The sequence below is a fragment of the Labrus mixtus genome, chromosome 20, assembly GCF_963584025.1.
Source record: "Labrus mixtus chromosome 20, fLabMix1.1, whole genome shotgun sequence".
Taxonomy (NCBI): domain Eukaryota; kingdom Metazoa; phylum Chordata; class Actinopteri; order Labriformes; family Labridae; genus Labrus; species Labrus mixtus.
Window position 1 is genome coordinate 10,931,763 of NC_083631.1, and position 20,506 is coordinate 10,952,268.

Consider the following 20,506-nt stretch of genomic DNA (forward strand, 5'->3'; position numbering starts at 1 on the left):
CAGTAACAGGCTACTGGCTGTGGCTTCATATCTCAAGGGAAGAAGGACAGATATATAAATGTCACAAAAACACTAGTAGAAATTGAATAAGGGTATTTGCCAAATTGACAAACCGTTTTTGTTCCAAGACTTTTAAAACTCACACACACTTTGTAGTATTCCTACATTTATATTTGTATTGAGTCATTTCATAACTTATGTTGTTTCATGACACTTTACAAAACGAGCATGTCTAGACATACACTCTTTACTATATTATAAGACCTAACATTAATCCACCATGAGCAAAGCACTTGGCAACATTCAGCAATGTCACATTGACGAGACATCTGTCCTTTAAAGAGCAGAAACCTTCAGCAGAACCAGACTCATTGTGAACAGCCATCTGCTGCGAGTTGGGCTTGGAGAGTGGGATAGAGGCAGAGACAGAAAGAGACAGACGGAATCTAAAAAGCTCAGTACGATACAGAATAAAGTAGCATACAGCGAGTCAAAAAAAAAAAAGAATTGTATAGAACAGGAAGCAGTCTGTGTCAACAGAAATGTAGACAAAATTGAAGTTTTTATCCAAGAAACGTGTCCAGGGTTGACTCACATGGGGACAAAAACATTTTAAAAAATGGGAAAAGTCTGAAACATTTTGTCCAGCATGGCTTACATGATGACAAAACAACTTTTCATTTTGGAGGTGATGACCAATTTACTTACACCACAACTTCATTTTGAAACAAGAATAAAATGTTTTGGTTGAATTATTTATATATAGATATATTTTTTGTATTGGGTAAGGATTCCAAAGCTTATACTGTCAGCTTCGACCATCATTTAAACCCTCTTCAACATGTCAGTCACATTAAAAGTATCATAAACTCTCACGAGATATTCATGTAAACACTGACTGCAGTCACCATACAGAACAGCATGTATAGCGCTATCATCCTGCTGATAATGACTTTAATGAACATCCTCCTGTGGGATTGTGGGATTTTATGTCAAGTGGGCAAAATCATAAAATATACAGTGGGTTGTTTTTATGGATTTGTGTCCTCTGGGTTTCCCTCAGATGCCTCGGCGTAGCCCACCACCTCCATCACGTTGACAGTCAGTCAGTGGGCTGAGCTGGCTGCCTCGATGCTGTATTGTGTAGGCTCGTATATACAGTACAGCAGTTGCTGCATTAAGGCTTGCATGCTCTGCTCTGCTATACTGAGGAAGATGTGAGAGAAAAAAAGGTCTTTTTCCTTCACCTCCTCCTGCACTATCGCTCACTATCTGCTTCCTGGAACCTGCCCGTGGAATTGGATTTAGAGTCTGTCTGTTGTGCCTGGCTTTTCTCAACCCTCTCTGCCTGTCTCTGCTCTGCTCCGTGGCACTCCACTTCCCTCTTTACTGCCCTCCTTGGCTCGTCTCTGCATTCTAATTGGGCGATAATGTAGCCAGTGTGGTCCACGACCACAACACTACATGACAGTGCAACAACAATAGTGCTCCTCAGACAGGAGCACTACTAACTGTGTATTGAGCGACTGTTGCTGTGTGTGTGTACATCTCTTTACATATTGTTCTGTGTGCGTGTGATACCAATGTCTGGTGGTACAGTTTCTGTTTGTGTTTAGATAACAGGGCCGAAAGAGGGAGCTGGGTTGGGGGATGGAGAGATAGACAGTTCATTGTTTACCTTCATCGATTGCAGTCCCTATTCCTTTCCATTTCTGCTGCTCTCATTCCTATCTTTTCTACGACATGCATTCAATTTGATTCCTCCATCCCTGCATCCATCCATCCCCTCTCTACAAATCCTCCTTTACACCTGACCCTCTGCGTATTATCACTGCGCCCATTGCCCTATGCTGCTCCCCCTGCATCTGTTCGGCATGTTCAGCTGGGGGAGCGTGGAGCCGGCCACGTAATGGCTGTAGAAACGTAATAATCACATTACAGCTGCAATCTGGGTGGGGAGGGGTCAGGGAGGGTGAAAGAAGAGAGGCAGGGGTGGGGGGCTGTAAGAAGGGTGAGAGTCGGTGGGGGTCTAAGGGGTAGGTGCTGAGAAGGAGGGAGGGGGGTAGAGGGGTAGGGGGAGGGGCAGGTGCATCACTAATGGCTTTTTAAAAAGGTTACAGCATGTCGCTCCCTCTTCATAATGGGGCCCTGGCTGTGCTGGAAATGCAATTTCCGGGAAAGATAATGCAAGTAGTGAAGGGCTGTGTAAAGGAAGGGTGGGGGGGGGGGGGGGGGCACTGAAGTCGGGGGGGTAGGAAGGGAGGATGGGCCGGCAGTGTGTACCTTGTGCTTATGTTCAAGTAAAAGAGAAAGAGAGGAGAGAATTTAGATGGAGATAAGTGGAGAAGGAAGAGGAGGAAGCAGGGTTGAGAGTGAAGGCATGAAAAACCTTGATGGGTGGAGGAGGTGTTTATGTGTTTGTGGGGGATTTAGAGATTTTAAAAAGCAAGGTAGAGGTGAAGGGAGTGCAGATTGTAAGTTGGGGGGAGATTGCACGTGTAAGCGTATCAATAGTTAATGAAGACATTATCTGTGGACACTGCAACCGTGTATCTAAACAAACGTTATCCTTCAACCCTTCAACATCCTGCATGCTTGGTTGAAGCCAAGAATACTAATTAACCTCGCTTCACCGCCAGATATGAGTCTCAACTTTGCCTGATTGAATATTGCTGCTTTGCAATGGGTATCTGTAATTGCTCGTCATGTTAGTGGGACGATTTAAGTGTATACATTATGTTCCTGTCGCTGCTGCACACTTTAACACTGCGGTAATACTTTCAATTTATTTCACACCCTGTGCACATAACACAAAATCAATATCTCGCGGTTATGTGTAATTTCATTGAGTCAGCCTGAAGTTCTGCCTGAACAATTATAATTTAAGTAAATTAATATTGAGCTGACATCTGGTATCCCTGTGTGTCAGTGTTAGAAGTGTTTGTTTGTCAGGGCATTGTTTTTTTTTTTTACACAAGAGTAAGAGGCAGATTGGTAAAGAGCTGAAAAAGCTTTGTAGCTCACATTCTATACAAATTCAATACAAGCACACACTCACACAAAAACAAAAACACACAAGGTCTCCTACCTCCCCTCAGTCTCTCTCTATCCAATCATGACTCATCCTGCTTGTCTCTCCTCCACTTAACCACAATGATGACATGTGCAACTCCCTCAATGGAGCGCCTCAGCTGACTGTGCCTCACCTCCAGCCTGTCAGGGGAAACTGATGCCCCCGAGCACGCACCTCCTGCTTTTACAAAAACATCCTCTATCCCAGCAGAAAGAGGAAAACACAGAGTAGGATGGAATTTCAGATTCGAGATGGAATGCCCCATTGCATGGTTGCATGGTTGTTATAGATTTTATGTTGTGCCTCTTTCTGCTCTCCTCCTCACCTGCCACCCACCTGCTTACACTGGTAAATGGTAAATGGACTTGAGCTTATATGGCACTTTTCTAGTCTTCAGACTACTCAAAGTGCTTTTACACTGCATGTCACACCCACCCATTCACACACTGATGGTAGTGGTCGCTATGTAGTATCATCCATCAGAAGTAAGTAATCCCATTCATACACCACTACTGAAGCAGTGGGAGAAATTCCGGGTTAAGCGTCTTGCCCAAGGACTCATCAGACATGTTGCCCAGCTGGGGATCGAACCCTTGGCTTTCCGGTTTAGAGGCGACGACTCTACCAACTGAGCAACAGCCGCCCCTAAATTTGACAACAAATTAAGAGTCCTTGATGCTACCGCTATTACTCAAACATATGGCTACCTATCTGGAGTCTCAACTAACGTTTTAAGCAGCACGTTCAGAAAGCACATGAAAATGACAGAGGGTTAAACATGCAATACAATAAGTCTATATGAAACAATCAGCTGGGAACATTCATACGAGAGCATTGTTCCTCTGCTATGTTAGCTATGAGACGGTTGTGTATTGGAGCAGTGAAGGCCTGTGAATTGTATGTCCTGCTATACACTGCTGTATAAATAAATTGAACAAACGTTTTTGAAATTATTTAAGCAACACAACTTTCTCCATCAATTATACCTAACCTGTATTAGGTTTATTTCACCAGTGTCCATATCAAGCATTGAAAAACACTGGTAGTTATTGTAATAAAAAAAATCTTAGTTTACACTATAACTTTGGTAGATCTTCAATTGAAATTGAAATTCTCTGTAATTTTTCTGACCCCATGATTTTTTAGACCGAGGTAGACCCAACATAAACTCACTCATTCAAATGTGAGAAACATCAAGTGTGATCTTTTTACAGCTTCCAGCAGGATCAGAGGGTTGGAAATATAATAGATAGTGAAAATATGGAGTGAATTATTTCCAGGTAAATCAACGTAGTTCATGAATATAATTTTCAGATTCCAAGTCTTGGTCATGGTTCCAAAATATGCAACCTCATTTTTTTTTCTCTTCAACGATAGACCCTAAAAACTTTTTATTTGAATATTTAACTTCTAATTTTCACAATCTCTATATTATTTTGTGTAACCTTTCTACATTCTACATACCCTTTTTTACTTTGTTCATTGTCATTTAACGGGGATTTTTCATGTCACTACATGCTGCCTTCTACTCAATATGCACATTGATGTACAATGTGACGTTAGATGACATATTTTTGCTGGTATTCTCTAGTCCCTGTTCTCCGTTTCTTCTTTAACTTTCACCTCCATCCACAGTCTGTAAAACCACTGCGTAGCTATTAAAGCATTTACTCAAACTCATCACGTTTAACTTTAAAATCAAATGAGCATGCTGTTCAAAATTAAAATAACCTAGAATTACCTAAAATTAAAAAATTGGCATGCGGAGAAGAACACAGTGGAATTAAAATTCCCAGCAAACTAACTGAGGGAGTAGTGCTGCCCACACTAATGAGGCCTGTATGGGCAGGAAAAAAGAGGCAGATAGACGCTGCAGGTGGGATTCACCAAGGAAACAGCGTCATCCTTTGAACCTCTCTGACTGGGATTTTTGGTGGTCGTTTAGATGCAGTCAAGCCGAGATTTTTTTAAAGGAATTGCAGGTGCATCTCTCGAAAGTCTGGAGAATCGAGGCTGCAATTAGTGTCAGCTGCACTGTAAGGTTTCTTTGATCAGCTTTTCAGAGTAATTCATTAACTCAGAAAGTGTTCTCTGTGTTTAAGGAGAGATAATTTATTAAGATAAGGGACAAACCTACTGCATGAAGAGACAGGGATTCTTTCCTTTATCTGGACATAAAGAAAATGGATGTCATTATATATCATGGGTGAACACAGGTGCAAATTTTGACATGAACTATTGTGATGGTTCCTTTCATTTCAGGACACAGTTTCTCCACATGTAAGATGTCTGAAAAGATGAATCATTGGTTCAAATTGTCTGTCTGTAGCCTCATCAAAACATATAGGAGTACATGTTTATGATGTATATTGCCATCTTGTGGATTTCACTTGCACATGCACAGACTCTAGAGAGTCATTCAAATATTTCCTTTATTATATAGGAGTATATTGGAGACCCAGGAGAGAAAGTGAACAGTGCTCTTTAAGTGGCCGGCAGAAGCCGGTCTGTAGGGACTTGGGTTGGGAACCGGAGGGTTGCCGGTTCAAGTCCTGGCACGGACTAAGTCAGGAAATTGGCCTGGTAGATGGAGAGGTGACAGTCCACTTCCTGAGCACTGCCGAGGTGCCCTTAAGCAAGGTACTAAAGACACCACCCCAAAAACTGCTCTGGAGCGCTCGCTGTGGGCAGCCCCCTCACTCTGACACCTCTCAATAAATGCATGTCCAAAGGATCTTGTGCATGTGTGTATTTCGGCCTATGTGTTCATGTTCATTAAAAAATGTAAAGTATAAATTATAATTATTATTAAAATTATTATATTATAACATACATTTAATTTGATTAAGTACAACTAAAGTCTTTTTACACTATGGATCATTTATGGTTACATGCATTCTAGCCTTTCTAAAAAGTAATCAGCTGAGATATTGAAGTCTTCCTATATTCTGAAAAAAGGCAGAGGAGATACAGTACAATCACACCATGTCAAGTGAGCTAAAAAAATCCCCCAAACAGTCCACAGGCTGAGAAAAATGCAAAAAATATCTTTCTTTTTAATAAGACACGAGTGGTCAAAACAACTGTGAGCACCTATTGTTTTGACAACCAATGTCTTAATTAAAGAGTCTCATTTTGCATTGCTCTCATCCTGGGGACTTTTTTGTGGCTTTTTAGCCTATTTAGATTGGTGCGCTGGTATCTCCCCTGCCATCTGTTTAAATTTTCATCTAATACCGACACATCCAATCCAGTAACTTTTTTATGCCCTGGGTAGGCGCAGTTTTACAGCAACCTGACATAGTTCCTGTATATTCTTACATGATGCATCATTGTTGAGATTCACGGTTTGGTAGTTTGGTAGGTAAGAACACATGATGGCAGTACTGAGCCTAACAGCATGGGTTATGTGTAACTTTGAGGTGGGTAAGGACGTACGAAAAGTACCTTCTTTTTTTGATTGTTTTAAGGGTCATCCTGTAGGACGGTTGCAGACCGCACATAATGTGAGAAGAACTGAAGGATGTCTGAGAAGAATCATGATGACGTCATCATCAAGTCTGTTTTTGGACCTTGATCCATTCAAGTTACTTAAAGGAAGGGCATCTTGACCTCTACAACATCAGTTATGAATTTTTTTCAAATCCTTCCAAAGTCATCCAACACAAGGTGAGAAACCTAACACTGAATCACTTGAGCACATTTTACTCAAATGACAAAACAGACATTTTTGGAATGGAATATACTCTAAAATCTGTACAGTTTTTCTCAATTGCTTTGACACATCTCGGAAAACACTTTTCAGGTTCTCTGCACTAACGATGCATTTCTCAGGACAGCTCATGTGTAAAACACAACAGTTCAATGTATAAGTCATTGGCACCAGAAATACATGTATCAGAATGACATTGGACTCTGCATGTCCTGTCTGAGTCATTCGTATCCTGTTTCCAAATAGTTCTAATACCCAATGTTTACACTACTGATTAAATGCTGAACAAGACAGATATTTTTCTGAGGTGAATTACCATTTTTCATATGAAAACAGCGAGTTTTCACACTAAACTTTGTAAAACAGAACACAACTTGATTTCAATATATGTTATGGGGATATGTGTATTGTGTTCTGTGAAAGCAACCTTACTACTCTACTTTTGAGATTAACAGTATACATGTATCAAAATTAAACAAATAGTAACAGAAATATCTTAAAAACTAACCTGAAAACATTTTTTAAATCCCTTAGGTATGGTTCATGCTTAAAATTCACTGGATCATATCACTAATATACCATGGGACATTGAGCATGTTTCCATAAGCAGATTTGGTGACGCATCATTTCAAAGGGTCCAGAATGCTGAATAAGAAAATAGAAGCAAATACGTTTTGATAGATCCACCTGTGCTCTGTTTGGGAAAAAAAGACCCAGTGCTTGTAAAATCTCCTCTCCACATAACCGCAAACAGAAAGACACAGCATAACACAAACACACGTACTGTATCACTTGTGTGAATAAACACACTGGTGCACAGAAACACTAGCACTCACACACACACACACACACACACACACACACACACACACACACACACACACACACACACACACACACACACACACACACACACACACACACACCAGATCACTGAGAATATGGTAACAAAACAAATAGTACTGATGTCATATTTACTCATATCTATTTAATGTTCTCATCACAAGTCATTACAAAACAGGGTTTGTTGCAAAAGGATCAAAGGAAACGTGTCTCTCCCCAAGAGTTACAGATCTGAATAAGTGATGCTTTTTTCTTCCCATGTCAGTCAACTGCAGCAAAATCGTACTTTAGGTAAGTCCAGATTCTACAGGGAAAGAAAATATGTGCTTCTTGATGACTGTTAGGTCAGAGGAGAAGATAAAGTGACCTGAAGAAAGTCTGTCTCTGTCTAAGGTTTTTTTTTATTTATTTCGATGTTATCATTGATGAATTTCTTGTAAAAAAAAAAAAAAACATAAAAAAAAAAGTTGCAACAATGAACACTAATTTAGTCTCTGAGTTTGTAAGCTTTGTTTTTAACTTTTTAGGTTTCACTGGCTTGAAAATACAATTTTTCCATTTTAATTACCTTAAATAATGTTATTTTAAGGCATTACTGCTTCATGAGAACACAAATGACTGGAAAGCAATGAGGAACAAAGGGATGTCATGTAGCAAAGGTTTCTGAGTCTGACTCAAATTCACAACTTTGCAGTTTACGTGATGTTTGTTCCCTGGCCCTCTGAGCCACCAGAAGGTCACAGTTTTTATGACTTTTCAAAGAGTGTCACCAAGTGCGAGATGCACTTGATTACACTCAAGATGTAAATCTCTACTTCATCCTTCACACATAAGACATAAGACATGTTGTAATCCAGCATATATTTATGGGGTTATGCTGCACATAAAACCCTCGCTAATACATGGTCAAAGCTAGGTTAGGCTAAAACCAAAATAAGGATTATTTTTTATTTGCGGGCACACGCTATTAAGAAGATCTTCAACATCCCTTCAGTTTTCATTACTCCTTACATTAGCTCATGCAGCCAAATATACAGTAAGAGTCAATGCAGCAACAAAAAGAAACATCACCAAATTTATCATTAATATGACAGAATTAGTAATTGGTTGGTGGAAAAAAGACAAAGACAGTGATATATCAAACCCATTTTAAGTGGTCATGGCAGAGAGTTACCCATTAACCCCATACCTATACTAATAATAATTGACTTTGGGGACTACTTGTGTAAGACAGCACAAAGCTCCACATATTATTATTTTAAATGACTGCTGGATCAACTTATGTCTCAGGCGACTGGGGGCTAAAATAGTTATCAGTGTAACATGTGTTTGTTTTGGTGAATTTATGATTGATGTTATGTTCCATTTCAATGCTAACCTCAATAGAAGGAAACTATGAATAAGCAGGTCAACCAAAGTCAGCTAACAGGGCGCCAACACTGCGGAGCATTTGGCAGCTGTCCTAGAGACATTCATGTTCTACAGTTTTTTTTTCTGGCAGATGGTAAAAAAAAAGCAGCAGCGCTTACACAGGAGTAAATATGTATCAGGTGACCAGTAACACAACTCCACTGTGCTTTTTGATTACACTGGGCTTTTACGTTTGGTCCAATCACAAGTGGACAGTCTTAAAACATGAGCTGGCCTGGGACCCATTTGTAAACACTCGTCTGGCAGTTTGAAGACTACTGTGTCCGGGGCCATACCGAGGGCCCACCCACAATATCCAGGGGAGCAATCAGGCCTGAGATAACTGATTCATTCAGCATTCTTCATTAGTTTAATACGTATATACTGTGTCATTAGAAAAAAAAATGTGTTCAATATTTTATGTCGTTCCCTGCATATGCAAATGTACTGTAATAACAACCTTGTATATAACAAGGCAAATCAAGAACCCCCATTCAATTCTCATAAGGGACAGTGATGATTCCTTACAATGTCAACAGGGCATTAGGTGAATTTTCATTGACTAAGTAAAAATATTGTTTCTCTGTCCTAATTTGCATATAGAGTTCAGAATTGAGTCACATTTTATCACCAGGTGTGAAGGGCTGGATTTAACACTGGTCACCAGTAAACAGATCATCCAGAATGCATCTAACAAGTAGCTTTATGCTACAAGTTAGCCGGGAACCGTGTAGTACAAAAAGAAAAAGAAAAAAAGAGGTTCCTTCTTCGTATGTTTCTTTATATTGTAAAGTTTCTTTGGACAAAAAGATTGTTGCTTATTGGAAAAAAAGGTGGGAAAACTGCATTGATGATGTAATTTATTTTATTTTATTTTGGTTTCGTTTTCAATTTTCAAGTTAGTTCAGTCAAGTTCAGTTTTCAAGTTAGCCGCAGCATCATGAGGAATGCAGGTCAATGTCCGGTCCCCAGCTATTTTGCTGCTCAGACGTTACCTAACATATAAGTCCCTGCTCGATCATGTTGTTTTTGTTAGCTTACCTTGAACCAGCTTCGTTGGTACCTCAGCCGGCTGTGTGAGCGTGAATGTATGCGACAACAAAGGAGGAAAGAAGTGATTCAAATCCATATTTTATGCTTATTTGTGAGTTCCAAACAGAATTGACTTTACGTTTATAATCCAACGAACACACAGCATGTCAGAGAGAAACTACGAGTAAATAACTCTAACCGTGGTCCAGCAGACATGAAGTTTGACTCAAAGAATGAGCCTTCTGTTTTTATTCCCGGACAGGTCCAGTGTTTTGGAGTGATTCAGCACCGTCATAAACACTGTTCATCATAATAAATACAAGGTGTAAACATCACAAGCTGAATAAAAAAGAAAATTATGTACAATAGCATACAAACAGGTTTTAACAACAAGGTCAGGGGATAAAGATGTGTTTGCATGTGCTTTTAAAATGTTTAAATGGCATGTGCTCTTTAAAAAACTGTCTTTATTTTTGTGTGCATGTTTCTCTGTGTGCGTGGATGTGTGTGTGTATCGTCCAGCAGAGGGAAACATTTCACAGCACAGTGATGGTATAAAAGGCGAGGCACCAATGCCACAGAGACGAGAGCTAATTAGAGAGTGTAAAAAGATGAGGAGACGGGAGAATACAAACTGTGAATTTACGGGAGTGTGCAAATCAAAGTTAGCAAAACTGTCACGCCACACTGAGCGCTTATGGCAACCATACTTGTATGTACATTTGAATAAATAAATCTATTGATAAAATGTGGGAAAAAAAGAATAATCACAATAATTACACAACTCAGGCGGCCTTTAGCAAATCTTCCTAAGATTCTGAGAGAAGATCCAGTTCACGGTTTTTAATATCTAAATTTGAAAGAAATATCAAAACAAAACAAATAAATAGCCTGTTGGCATCACAGAAATGATTTGCATGACAGCTTCTCATCTCAAAAGAACACAAAAAAAAAACAAATATTTGCGATGCAGGTGATGATTTGGCTCACTGTTGTGCCACCTGCAGTTTGAAGCTTGGCTTTGTCTTATCAAATCTGTTTGTATTTCACATCAGTTTGTTTTTTTTTGGCAACAACCACCTGAAAGAGAAAAAAAGAAGAAGAAAGCAAATTGAAGATGTCAGTACTTTTATCCTGTTTGCTTTTGTCTGGGGTGTCCGCCGAGAGATCCGAGATGAATTATTTGATCCGAGTAAACTTCATGTGGAGCTGACTCGGGAACTGCTACTCAGATTCCAGGGTGTGTGTGTGTGTGTGTGTGTGTGTGTGTGTGTGTGTGCTGGTTAGTGTGTGAGGATGTGTTCTATGGCTACAGTCACTTTCAGGGACGGAAATAAAAACTTATGAACAGGTTTATTGGGGATTGCATCTGAACAAATGGGGACAATGGTTGTGTCCGCAGTTGGCAAGCTAACTATTGGGGTCATTAAATTAAGGGTCAGGTTGAGGGGCTGCTTAGTTTAAGAATAGGATTAGGGTTAGGTTATGGCCAGAAAAAGTTATGGTTAGGGTAACGAAAGTCCCCAGGTTATAAATGTAAGACTAAGAAAATACTCCAGATGTGTATAAACATGTTTGTGTGTTTGTGCATGTTCGTGTGTTTGTGCATATGGCTTGCTAAAAGGAGGTTTCTACAGATAAATCTCGGCAGTACAGGGATCCTCAAGCTGGACCTTTTTTTTGGTCCATCCTGGCACACTCCTAATATCAAAGCTGTGCGCTTGGAGTCTAACAGGAAGTTCATTGTCATTTTTTTAGTTTTCCACACTTGCCTTCTTCAGAAAAAAGAAAACTTAATTCCAGCGTTGTAAAAAAAAAAAAAAAAGTAGGACATTCTCAGTGGTCATTGTTCCCATGATTGAGTTTATACCAAAAAAAGGAACAGCAAAGTCTTTAGTTATAATTTACAAAAACCAAAAGATATAGATGTACCTGACTCTGTACCAAATGCTCAGCTCTTTGCTGAGTGTCTCGGAAACAGAAAGTCTTTGAAGAGTTTGCCTATCGGTTCCCCGGGGGTTTAGAGGGCAACAGGGAGGGGTGTGTTTGTTTGTTAGGGGAAGTCTAGACCTGCGTGGAATAGGAGCGATGCAGAGTTGCGTACCGCCCGGCCGGATGGGCCGCACAGTGAGGCGAGTGCTGCTCCGGCTGGTCTAAACTTCGCTGGAAATTGAGCGAGACGGTATGATGACATCGGGGGTGGTGGGGAACCGATAGGGCTGATGGTCATGTGATCTCGGTGAACGAAGATCTCCGCGGAGTCTGCAGGGGAAAGAGAGGAGTGAGAAAGAGAGAGGACGGGGCAGAGAGAAGGCGAGGTAGAGAAAAAAAAGTGAAGAAAAGAATAATCAAGAGCAATGCACGGGGGATGAGGGTTTTGGAAAGAGAAGAATAAACAGATGCAAAGAGCAAAAAACAGAAATAAGGCTACAGATGATGGGGGTGGTGAAAAGGGGCAATGGCAGGCAGAACAGAGATTTAAAATTGGTTAGAATGGTTGATAGGCGTTGTAAGGTGGGGCGGTGGAGGAGAGTGCAGGGTGCTGGAGGGGAGTGAGGGACAAGGGAGCAGATTGAGAGGAAAGGTGGGAGACAGAGGAAAAGAGGCAGTCAGGTGAGGGTTAGTGACAGTGACAGACCACAGAGGACACAGACAATATTTACTTGGATGAGGACTAGTGCTACACTGCTGCACCCCTTAGACAATATCTTAAATGTTACATTATTCATTTCTCATCAAGTCATATAGCTTCCCTCCAATCGGGCCAATTGCATTATATTAATTCTGAATGGCACATCACATCCAAAGTGTGTCAGCCAAACTGCTGACTCACCTCTTCTGGTAATACACTGACTATTGATGAGTGCCTTGTGAAAAAAAAACATTGAAATATCTGAATTACCCCTTTAAATATAGGCATCTTACAAACCCACATTAAGGCATGCCAGGTACCCTGAGTTTGAAGGTTGACTGCCATGATGCATATTATGTTTAGCAATATGCATTAGCAGGAAAAATGACTATTCATGTAAGACAAAAAACACCATGGACGCCGCCCTTAATAATTGATTCAACTTGTGAATAAGAAAAAAAGAGATTCCAGTCGCTTCAGGTAAGATTGAAAGAAACGTGTGCGACATCCGATATTGTGTCTTTGTTCTGCTTTTCAGATTTGCAATCTAAGTAATCTAAGTTCTGATTTTAAAAAAAGTCTGTGGAGGTACCTCACCCGAACCCAAGTATGGTTACCCCAGTAACATGTTTCCTTTTCCACCACTGTCTCAAAAAGATAATTAACTCCTTAAAACCCCCCCAAAAAAGAAAGAAACACTAAAGCCTAGGCATACAGTATAGCCCCTCTTTCCAAAGCTAATATTGACATTCGAATGTCTCATCTATTAGAGAGTTTAAGGGTTTATTTGGATGTTTTGGTGAGGACTGGTGGGGCAGGGGACTTTGGAGCATGCAGGTTTGAGGGTTTTCTTCTCTTTGGGAAGAATGAGGATTCAGGTAAGAGACAAGGGGTGTGTATCTCAGCCCCTCTTTTGTGAGTGCAGCCGTGCCTCACACCCACCCCCGCCCCTTACCTGAGGGCCACTTAACTTTTCGAGTGGACTCTCCACACAGGGCATTGTCACCATTGGCATGCCCAACATGGACTCCGGGCGCTGGGGTCGAAGTGGAAGAGGACTCGGCTGCAACTGCTTAAAGTTGTTGATCACACAAGTCACCTGGAGATACAGAGAAGGACAGGAGTGGGAAGTAAGCAGAAAGAAAGAAAGCTATGAGGAGAATCGACCCACCTGCCATATGGTGGTTAGCCACTGATAGCTTAGCAACCATAACCATAAGTCAGGCCTGAATTTCTGTAACTGTTTTTGCCAAATGAATTGTCCAAACTGGTATCTGAAATGTTTGGCAGGTTGTGTTTTCAATTTAGCCTCTTTAGATCTAAAAACATGTCTGCAGGCATGTGAGCTGAAAACTTTATCAGAAGGTGTGGCCTGGCAATATTAGCACAATTATTTGTAGTTTAAACTATTTGGTGTAAAAAAATACATTTTAAAAATACCTTCTGGACTAAATAGAGTTTGGATTGACAAACCGCTTTTTAAGGGAAGCTCTAACCAACTGTATGGAAAGGTTTTTTTGTTTTTTTTTATTTGGAGGTATAGCCTTCATTCCTTATTTCTTTCTATCCTATATCATCTCACCAAAAACACTGCGATGGACCCCCCGGTGAAGAATCCCGCCAGGACATCGGCCCAGTGGTTGCGATACTCAGCCACTCTGACCACACCTACCAGCAGGGCCAGACAGAGCAGGGTAAGGCTGATGGTGGGCTTGGTCAGCCGTGTGCCTTTCGTCTTAAACACCAGAGTGACGTACATCTGCGGAGAGGAACACAAGAGGGCACGCACAGTAGGGTACAACAAACATGGGAAGCAACACAAAACACCAAAACATGTACAGTATGCATTATTGAAAACAGTGCTATGAGTAGAAAACACTTCCCTCCTCTGAAAAGCCGGATAAAGGTACCAAGACTGAAAATCATCTCAACAAAGAAGGTGCACACTTATTATGGGTGCAAGCAGAAGACCCAGAAATGTGCCTGCAGCCTACAAAAAGTTGGACTGTTGAAACACAACTTGAAGGTCTGATGCCCATGACAGTTCATAACTTTCTGTGAAGTACATGTAGGAATATTTTCAACCACTGACTCGGCCTGGATTAAAGTTCGAGGGAGAATGTGTTGGGCTTGATTATTATTTGTGAGACCCCAATTTGTCCCCCATGTCGCAGGATTTAAAAATTGATGGTCAACTCCTGTGCATAGATATCAAGCTACAGTACAGGAGGTTGGTTTGCTGGTAATCTAAGATAAGATGAAAAACTTTAAGCCGGATTGCAGATTGTTTGGCTATAAGCAAAGGTAACAAGATCTTACATTTGGGCAAGAAAGTAAGAAAACGGTTTTCGAAAAAAAAATCAGACTAGTGCCAACCCCCCTACACCTGTCGTGGTTGCTTGGTAACCTCACGGCTGCAAGACTCCTGGCTATTCCTGCACATGTGACCAATATGAAAAAAGAGTAATTGTTGTTTTCTGTACAGGTTGATTGAAGCCAAGCAAACCTGCTGCTTTAACACTACGTGACGTCAGACAACTTCCAGTATGCTCAAACCTACCACTGTATACAGTGCGCTGTAGACACTGAGTGCTGCGTCCTTGGACGGGAAGGATTTACGTGCAGACATGACAACCAGCGGGTTTCCTGTGCAGGCCCGGCGCTCTGCAATGTACTGCATGGTGGACTGGCAGCCCAGTGCTGTGTAGTTTGGTCGGCAGGCAGACAGAAAGTGAGGTGTCTGGTTTCCCGTTACCACCTGGCCGGCATTGGCAAAGATGGTAGTGGTGAAAAGGCCAAAGGCATAGACACCTGGAGACACATGTAAGGGACAGTAAAATAACAGAGATAATAAAGGGAAAACACAGTTAAAGACATATCAGAATAAGAAGAAAAAGTATTTTTATTTCTAACAGAGAGCAATATTAAAAACTGTAAAAGCACTGTGAGATTTAACAGGTGATGGTTTCTTTTAGGTGATATAGTTTTTACATCCCAGAATAGCTCCAACACATAATTATCAGCCGAAGTGTAAAGTTGCAACAAAGGCCCGCTTCTCAGCTGATTCAGCTCAACATGCAGAATGATCAACTACTAAATATTCACAAGTGACTTCCTGCCGGATCCTGAACATCTTACCACATAGCTTATATCTCACTTTTATCATCCAATTAATAGCCACACGTAACAGCTCTGCTTAACAAACCTCTGAAGTGAAGCGGGAATAGTTCATTTCAACCTCCTCCCTTGTGTTACTTTACTGGTTGTTATTCTGTCTCCCTCGCTGCCTGACAAAAAATTCCCTTTCACAGGCCTTTGAAGAGTGGCTGTGTAATACAAAACAGCATACTCACCTAGGAAGCGTATTATGCGTCTCAGCAGGGGGTTGAAGTAGCAGCAGTCTGCAGTGACGATGGTCTTCTCCTGGGTTCCCTCTGCCTTGAAGAAGAACGCACACAGCTCTCCCACAAGAATCTGTGACCCCGAAAACACAGAACATGATGTTTAGTCAAAAACATTCTTTAAGTATGTATATTTTGAAACATCTGCTACTCTATATAACTACTACCATTAGTATTTTGGTTTCTCCCACTAACCACTGTAAGCATCACTTGTATGTATAGATAAAAGATCAGAGTCAGACACAACATTGCAAATAAAATGCTGGATAATCACAACAATTTGCACACGTATAAAGGAACTGCAGTCACAAAAGGTAAAATTAGTTGATATGTAAATCAAAGGTTACATTAGCTCATGCTTAACAAGTGTCCTTCCAACATTTTCTGTCTAATTCTTTGGAAGAAAAGCCAACCAGAAACCAGAAAATGAAGCTGTGTTTCTGCAGGAGTACTTGTTGTTTTTTTCGTCTTGTAATTAAAATAAAATTTATCGAAAATACATCACAAATCCATTCAAGTTTTCAAAAGATGATAAAAGTACAGCGCGTGTAGGAATAAATAGGTTTCACTTAGACTAATGTAGGACAATTATCCAATTCTCTAGAGGCAGTTCTCAACGCCATCTAAAACAAGATCACACATTTTACAAGTCAACGTAGAGCAGTTGTTCCCAACTGTTTTTTTTGGCTTGTGACCCAACTTGTGACTTCACAAACACCAGGCAACCCTAGAAATCCAAAACACATATTTGTTTTCAATCATGTAATACTTTTTCAACTGTGTTGCAAGTAAACATTCATTTGAGACCACATTTAGGCTTTGTCGTGTATATTAATGTGGACAGAGGAAAAAAGGCTGGGATGAGATTTCTACTTAATGGATGACAGACAGAGAATCTGCATGTTTCATCTTTTGACATTTGCTATGACCCGCAGCCTGTGTTCAATATATTTGAATAAACAATATATATTTTTACTGATCATTAAATACAAATTTCAGGTGACCCCATTTGAATTCCATGGGACACCACACAGGGTTAGGACCCAAAGGTTGGGAGAGCCTGACATAGGGAATGATTTGAACATGATGATAAAAAACAGTGAAGATCATCTGTGCAACAACTGATTCTGAACCATTATTACATTTTTAGTTAGGTGTGCCCTTCTACTGGCCATACTAGTTACTACAGGAGAAAGGGTGGATTCAGGTGACACAGTATAAAGATAGGTGAAGTGTATTTAGAGTGGCTTATAATAAAACAAATAGTCACCTTCTGTTGAGGTATGGACTACAGAACAATACTGTAACTGAAAACCACTTTGTGAGTTTTCATGAAACTGCTGGCTTATTTCTCTTTCAAAATCAACACAAAGCCTGGAGAGGCTTTAACAAGAACATAAGAACATTGAAAAATATTTGTCCTGATACTGAACGTATTTGTAGGCACTGTTTACTTTACATTTTCTTCACTACATTTTTCTCCAAACTTTCAGCTGCATTTGTTCTCCATTTCATCCACAAGCCATTTCTTTGTTGTTCAAAAAAAGCATTTTGCAAATGCTAACAGCAAAACCAACATAAACATGCACACAATACCGTGTGGGCAATTGCACTGTATACATTATTATACAAAGAATACAATCATTGGAGTAACACTTGTTAAGGATGATACAGTCTAACACATTGACACACTTGTTGAGGATAAAATGGGTGCATGACTGACCATAACTAAACATTTCTGAGCTTGAGCTGAGAACAGATCTCATCAGACACCTTAATCACTGTGCTCTGTTGAGCATGGACTCTCTGGCCAGGGTAAGTCAGAAAGGTAAACTTGCTATAATCTCGATGTTTCTGTGATCAACAGAAGCAGCTTTTGTTGCAGAGTGTGTGATTTTATTGTTCTCTTTTCGTTCAGGCGTGTCAGGCTTGTGGCGAGGTTTTGCTCACTTGATTGAGCTCACTGCACTCCCTGTGGGTCTGAACAGTGGTGCCTTTGCGCACTGACGATCCCTTAATGTACTGCAGCACTGAGACACATCTGAGTGAGAGCCTACAGCACTCAAAGACACTGGCACCGACTAAAACCTGGCTCCCTGACTGAATAACTATCTATGACAGAGCTAGGCTTAATCTCAAATCATCCTGACAGTCGCCATGCTCTGCTGTGACAGTAGCAGCACTCACTTTAATGCTAACTGTGTCATTTATCCAAAACTGTCCTGAGTGCTTCAGTCTGAGAAGGAAAAAGCAAGTGGGGATGAGAGATCTACCGAGGTAGTCAGAGAGGAAGAGAAAGACAGTGAGAGAGAAATAGTGATAAAAAATGATCGTGTTTCAGGTAGTCTCATGCTTCTGGGCAGCTGCAAGCAGGTCCATGAGTTAATAGCATGCAGAGGCCTATCAGAGCAGCAGTGCTGTGAAGTCCTGCCCAGCCAAGTGCTTTCTGAAACACAGCCCCTCTGTGTGCTCCATGGCAACCCTCTAAACTCTGAAATCCAAAGGTTGAAGTGGTTTGATCAGTGGCTTGATTCAGAGATGTTAGGGGCAACTTCACACAGTGGACAGTCATATGGCGCAAATTAAAAGCAGCATGAAGGGGCCGTTTCCACAGGGACAGCTGGACTGCAGAGTTATAGAATGTGTATAACACACTCATAGACAAGGGCTCTAACAATATCAGGCAAAGCTGATCAAGGCAGTTGGCCTTTTAGTAAGCATAGTACTACTATACTCAATTTATTTACTATTCTAAAAATGAATATTTATAGTGATTATGTGTAATAGTATGTTTTAGATCATCAGATATTTTTTTTTTTTACGATAGCAGTGATATTTGTAATCCGTTTGAACACTACTTTATTGTCTATTACTACTGAGCTAGCGGTTGAGCCCGTATTCTTATTATAGAAAAGATTATTGAGGTAATAAAACAACTGAGATGAAGGGTTATTTTCATCTTTGCTTTATTTATCTCTAGACCTTTTTTTTGTACCAGTGCAGTCGCTCCCTGCTAGACATGAGAAACGACACAGGATTTGGGCAATTCCATATCGACTTAACTTTGCAAATCAAGAGGCGTGTCCACATCTGACTCTGCAAAAGCTAACAGCTTTACTGCTACCCCCATACTTTTAAGCCAAACCTGTGCCCTTCAAGATGCAAGTAGAAGAGTCTGATTAGACTGGGAGTATAAGAAAACAATATTTAGTCAAATACGTTGGAAGGTAAAGCTGTGAAGGGGTTGGAGCTAATACAGCAGGAATGAATTATTCATGCACAGATATCATCAATGTGAATAATGCACCATTCTAAATTATCCCTACAGTGGAAAACACTCCTCCCCAACTTCTCCTCCAAAAACTCACAGTGAAATATGATGAGGCAGCTATACTTCACACACAGGTCATAAGTTCTTGAAACTAAATCCTCAAGTCTACACTCTGACAATGCAGAGGTGCTGCAGTTTGACCAGAAATGTTTCGGGACATATGATGATTTGTAGGAGGAGCCAGATGAGCATCAACATTTGATAAATGAGTGTGAACACGGACACGTTCTACATGAATGATTTAGGTGATACAAGGGAAATAAGTGTAAGAATAAATCATTAATTCATGCACAAGATTTGCTGTGTGCGTGTGTGTGTCTGTGTGTGTGTGTGTGTGTGTGTGTGTGTGTGTGTGTGTGTGTGTGTGTGTGTGTGTGTGTGTGTGTGTGTGTGTGTGCAAAAAATAACAGTGAAGACTGCAGAAGCCAATTTTGTCCGCACAAGTAAGCTGGAGGATAATGCTCTGTGTGTGTGAGTAATCAAATCTCGATTTGTGTCACTGGTCATTAGTCAAACGTTAGAGTGCATTCAGCATTCAGACCGGCCCCATTTTTATGAGTGTGTGGCTATTAAAAAAAGATTACAAAGAATGTTTCACTCACAGCTTTGAGGTTAATGAAGCGGATTGACGAGATGACAGAGAAGAAGTTTGAGACGCAAACAAGAGGAGGGTGGAAGCTAAATATTTAAAATGTTACATTGGCTTACTCTACTTTTATTCTAATGTCGTTGATACACAACGTTAAAGAAGATATGATCATTGAGAAAAAGTCAAAGACATGCTCATTCTCGACATAAATATTACAATATAAGCGTCAGTGTGTTAGAAGCCCAGGAGGCCTTGTCCCAGCAGCAGACTCACCTCACCTCACTATGATTATTCTTACTGTTACTGTTTATTCTTTCTTACTTTGCCGCTCTGCCAGTGTTTGCAATATTCCTCTGTTTAAATCACCAATCCACTCCAAAACTCACATGTGCGCTGTCATTGGCTGTCACACATCCACTTCCCACCCATACTGAGTCAGCCAAAACATCATAATACCGGCAGAGAACATGGTCTCTGCAGACA

At 40.6% G+C, this 20,506-nt stretch overlaps 1 protein-coding gene across 4 annotated transcripts in view; it reads right to left on the minus strand.

Moving 5' to 3' along the window:
• Positions 1-10,156: 10,156 nt before the first annotated feature.
• plppr2a (phospholipid phosphatase related 2a) overlaps positions 10,157-20,506 on the minus strand; it is a 47,617-nt gene continuing 37,267 nt past the window's right edge. The window contains exons 4-8 of one of the 4 annotated variants that reach the window (XM_061026536.1): positions 16,056-16,176; positions 15,263-15,513; positions 14,285-14,461; positions 13,674-13,801; positions 10,157-12,612 (exon numbers count right to left, since the gene is read on the minus strand). In XM_061026536.1, the coding sequence (XP_060882519.1) occupies positions 12,549-12,612; positions 13,674-13,801; positions 14,285-14,461; positions 15,263-15,513; positions 16,056-16,176 (741 nt within the window). In that variant the 3' untranslated portion in view covers positions 10,157-12,548. Of the gene's footprint in view, positions 12,613-13,657; positions 13,802-14,284; positions 14,462-15,262; positions 15,514-16,055; positions 16,177-20,506 lie in introns of all 4 variants that reach the window. The other 3 variants (XM_061026537.1, XM_061026535.1, XM_061026534.1) reach the window with 3 other exon arrangements.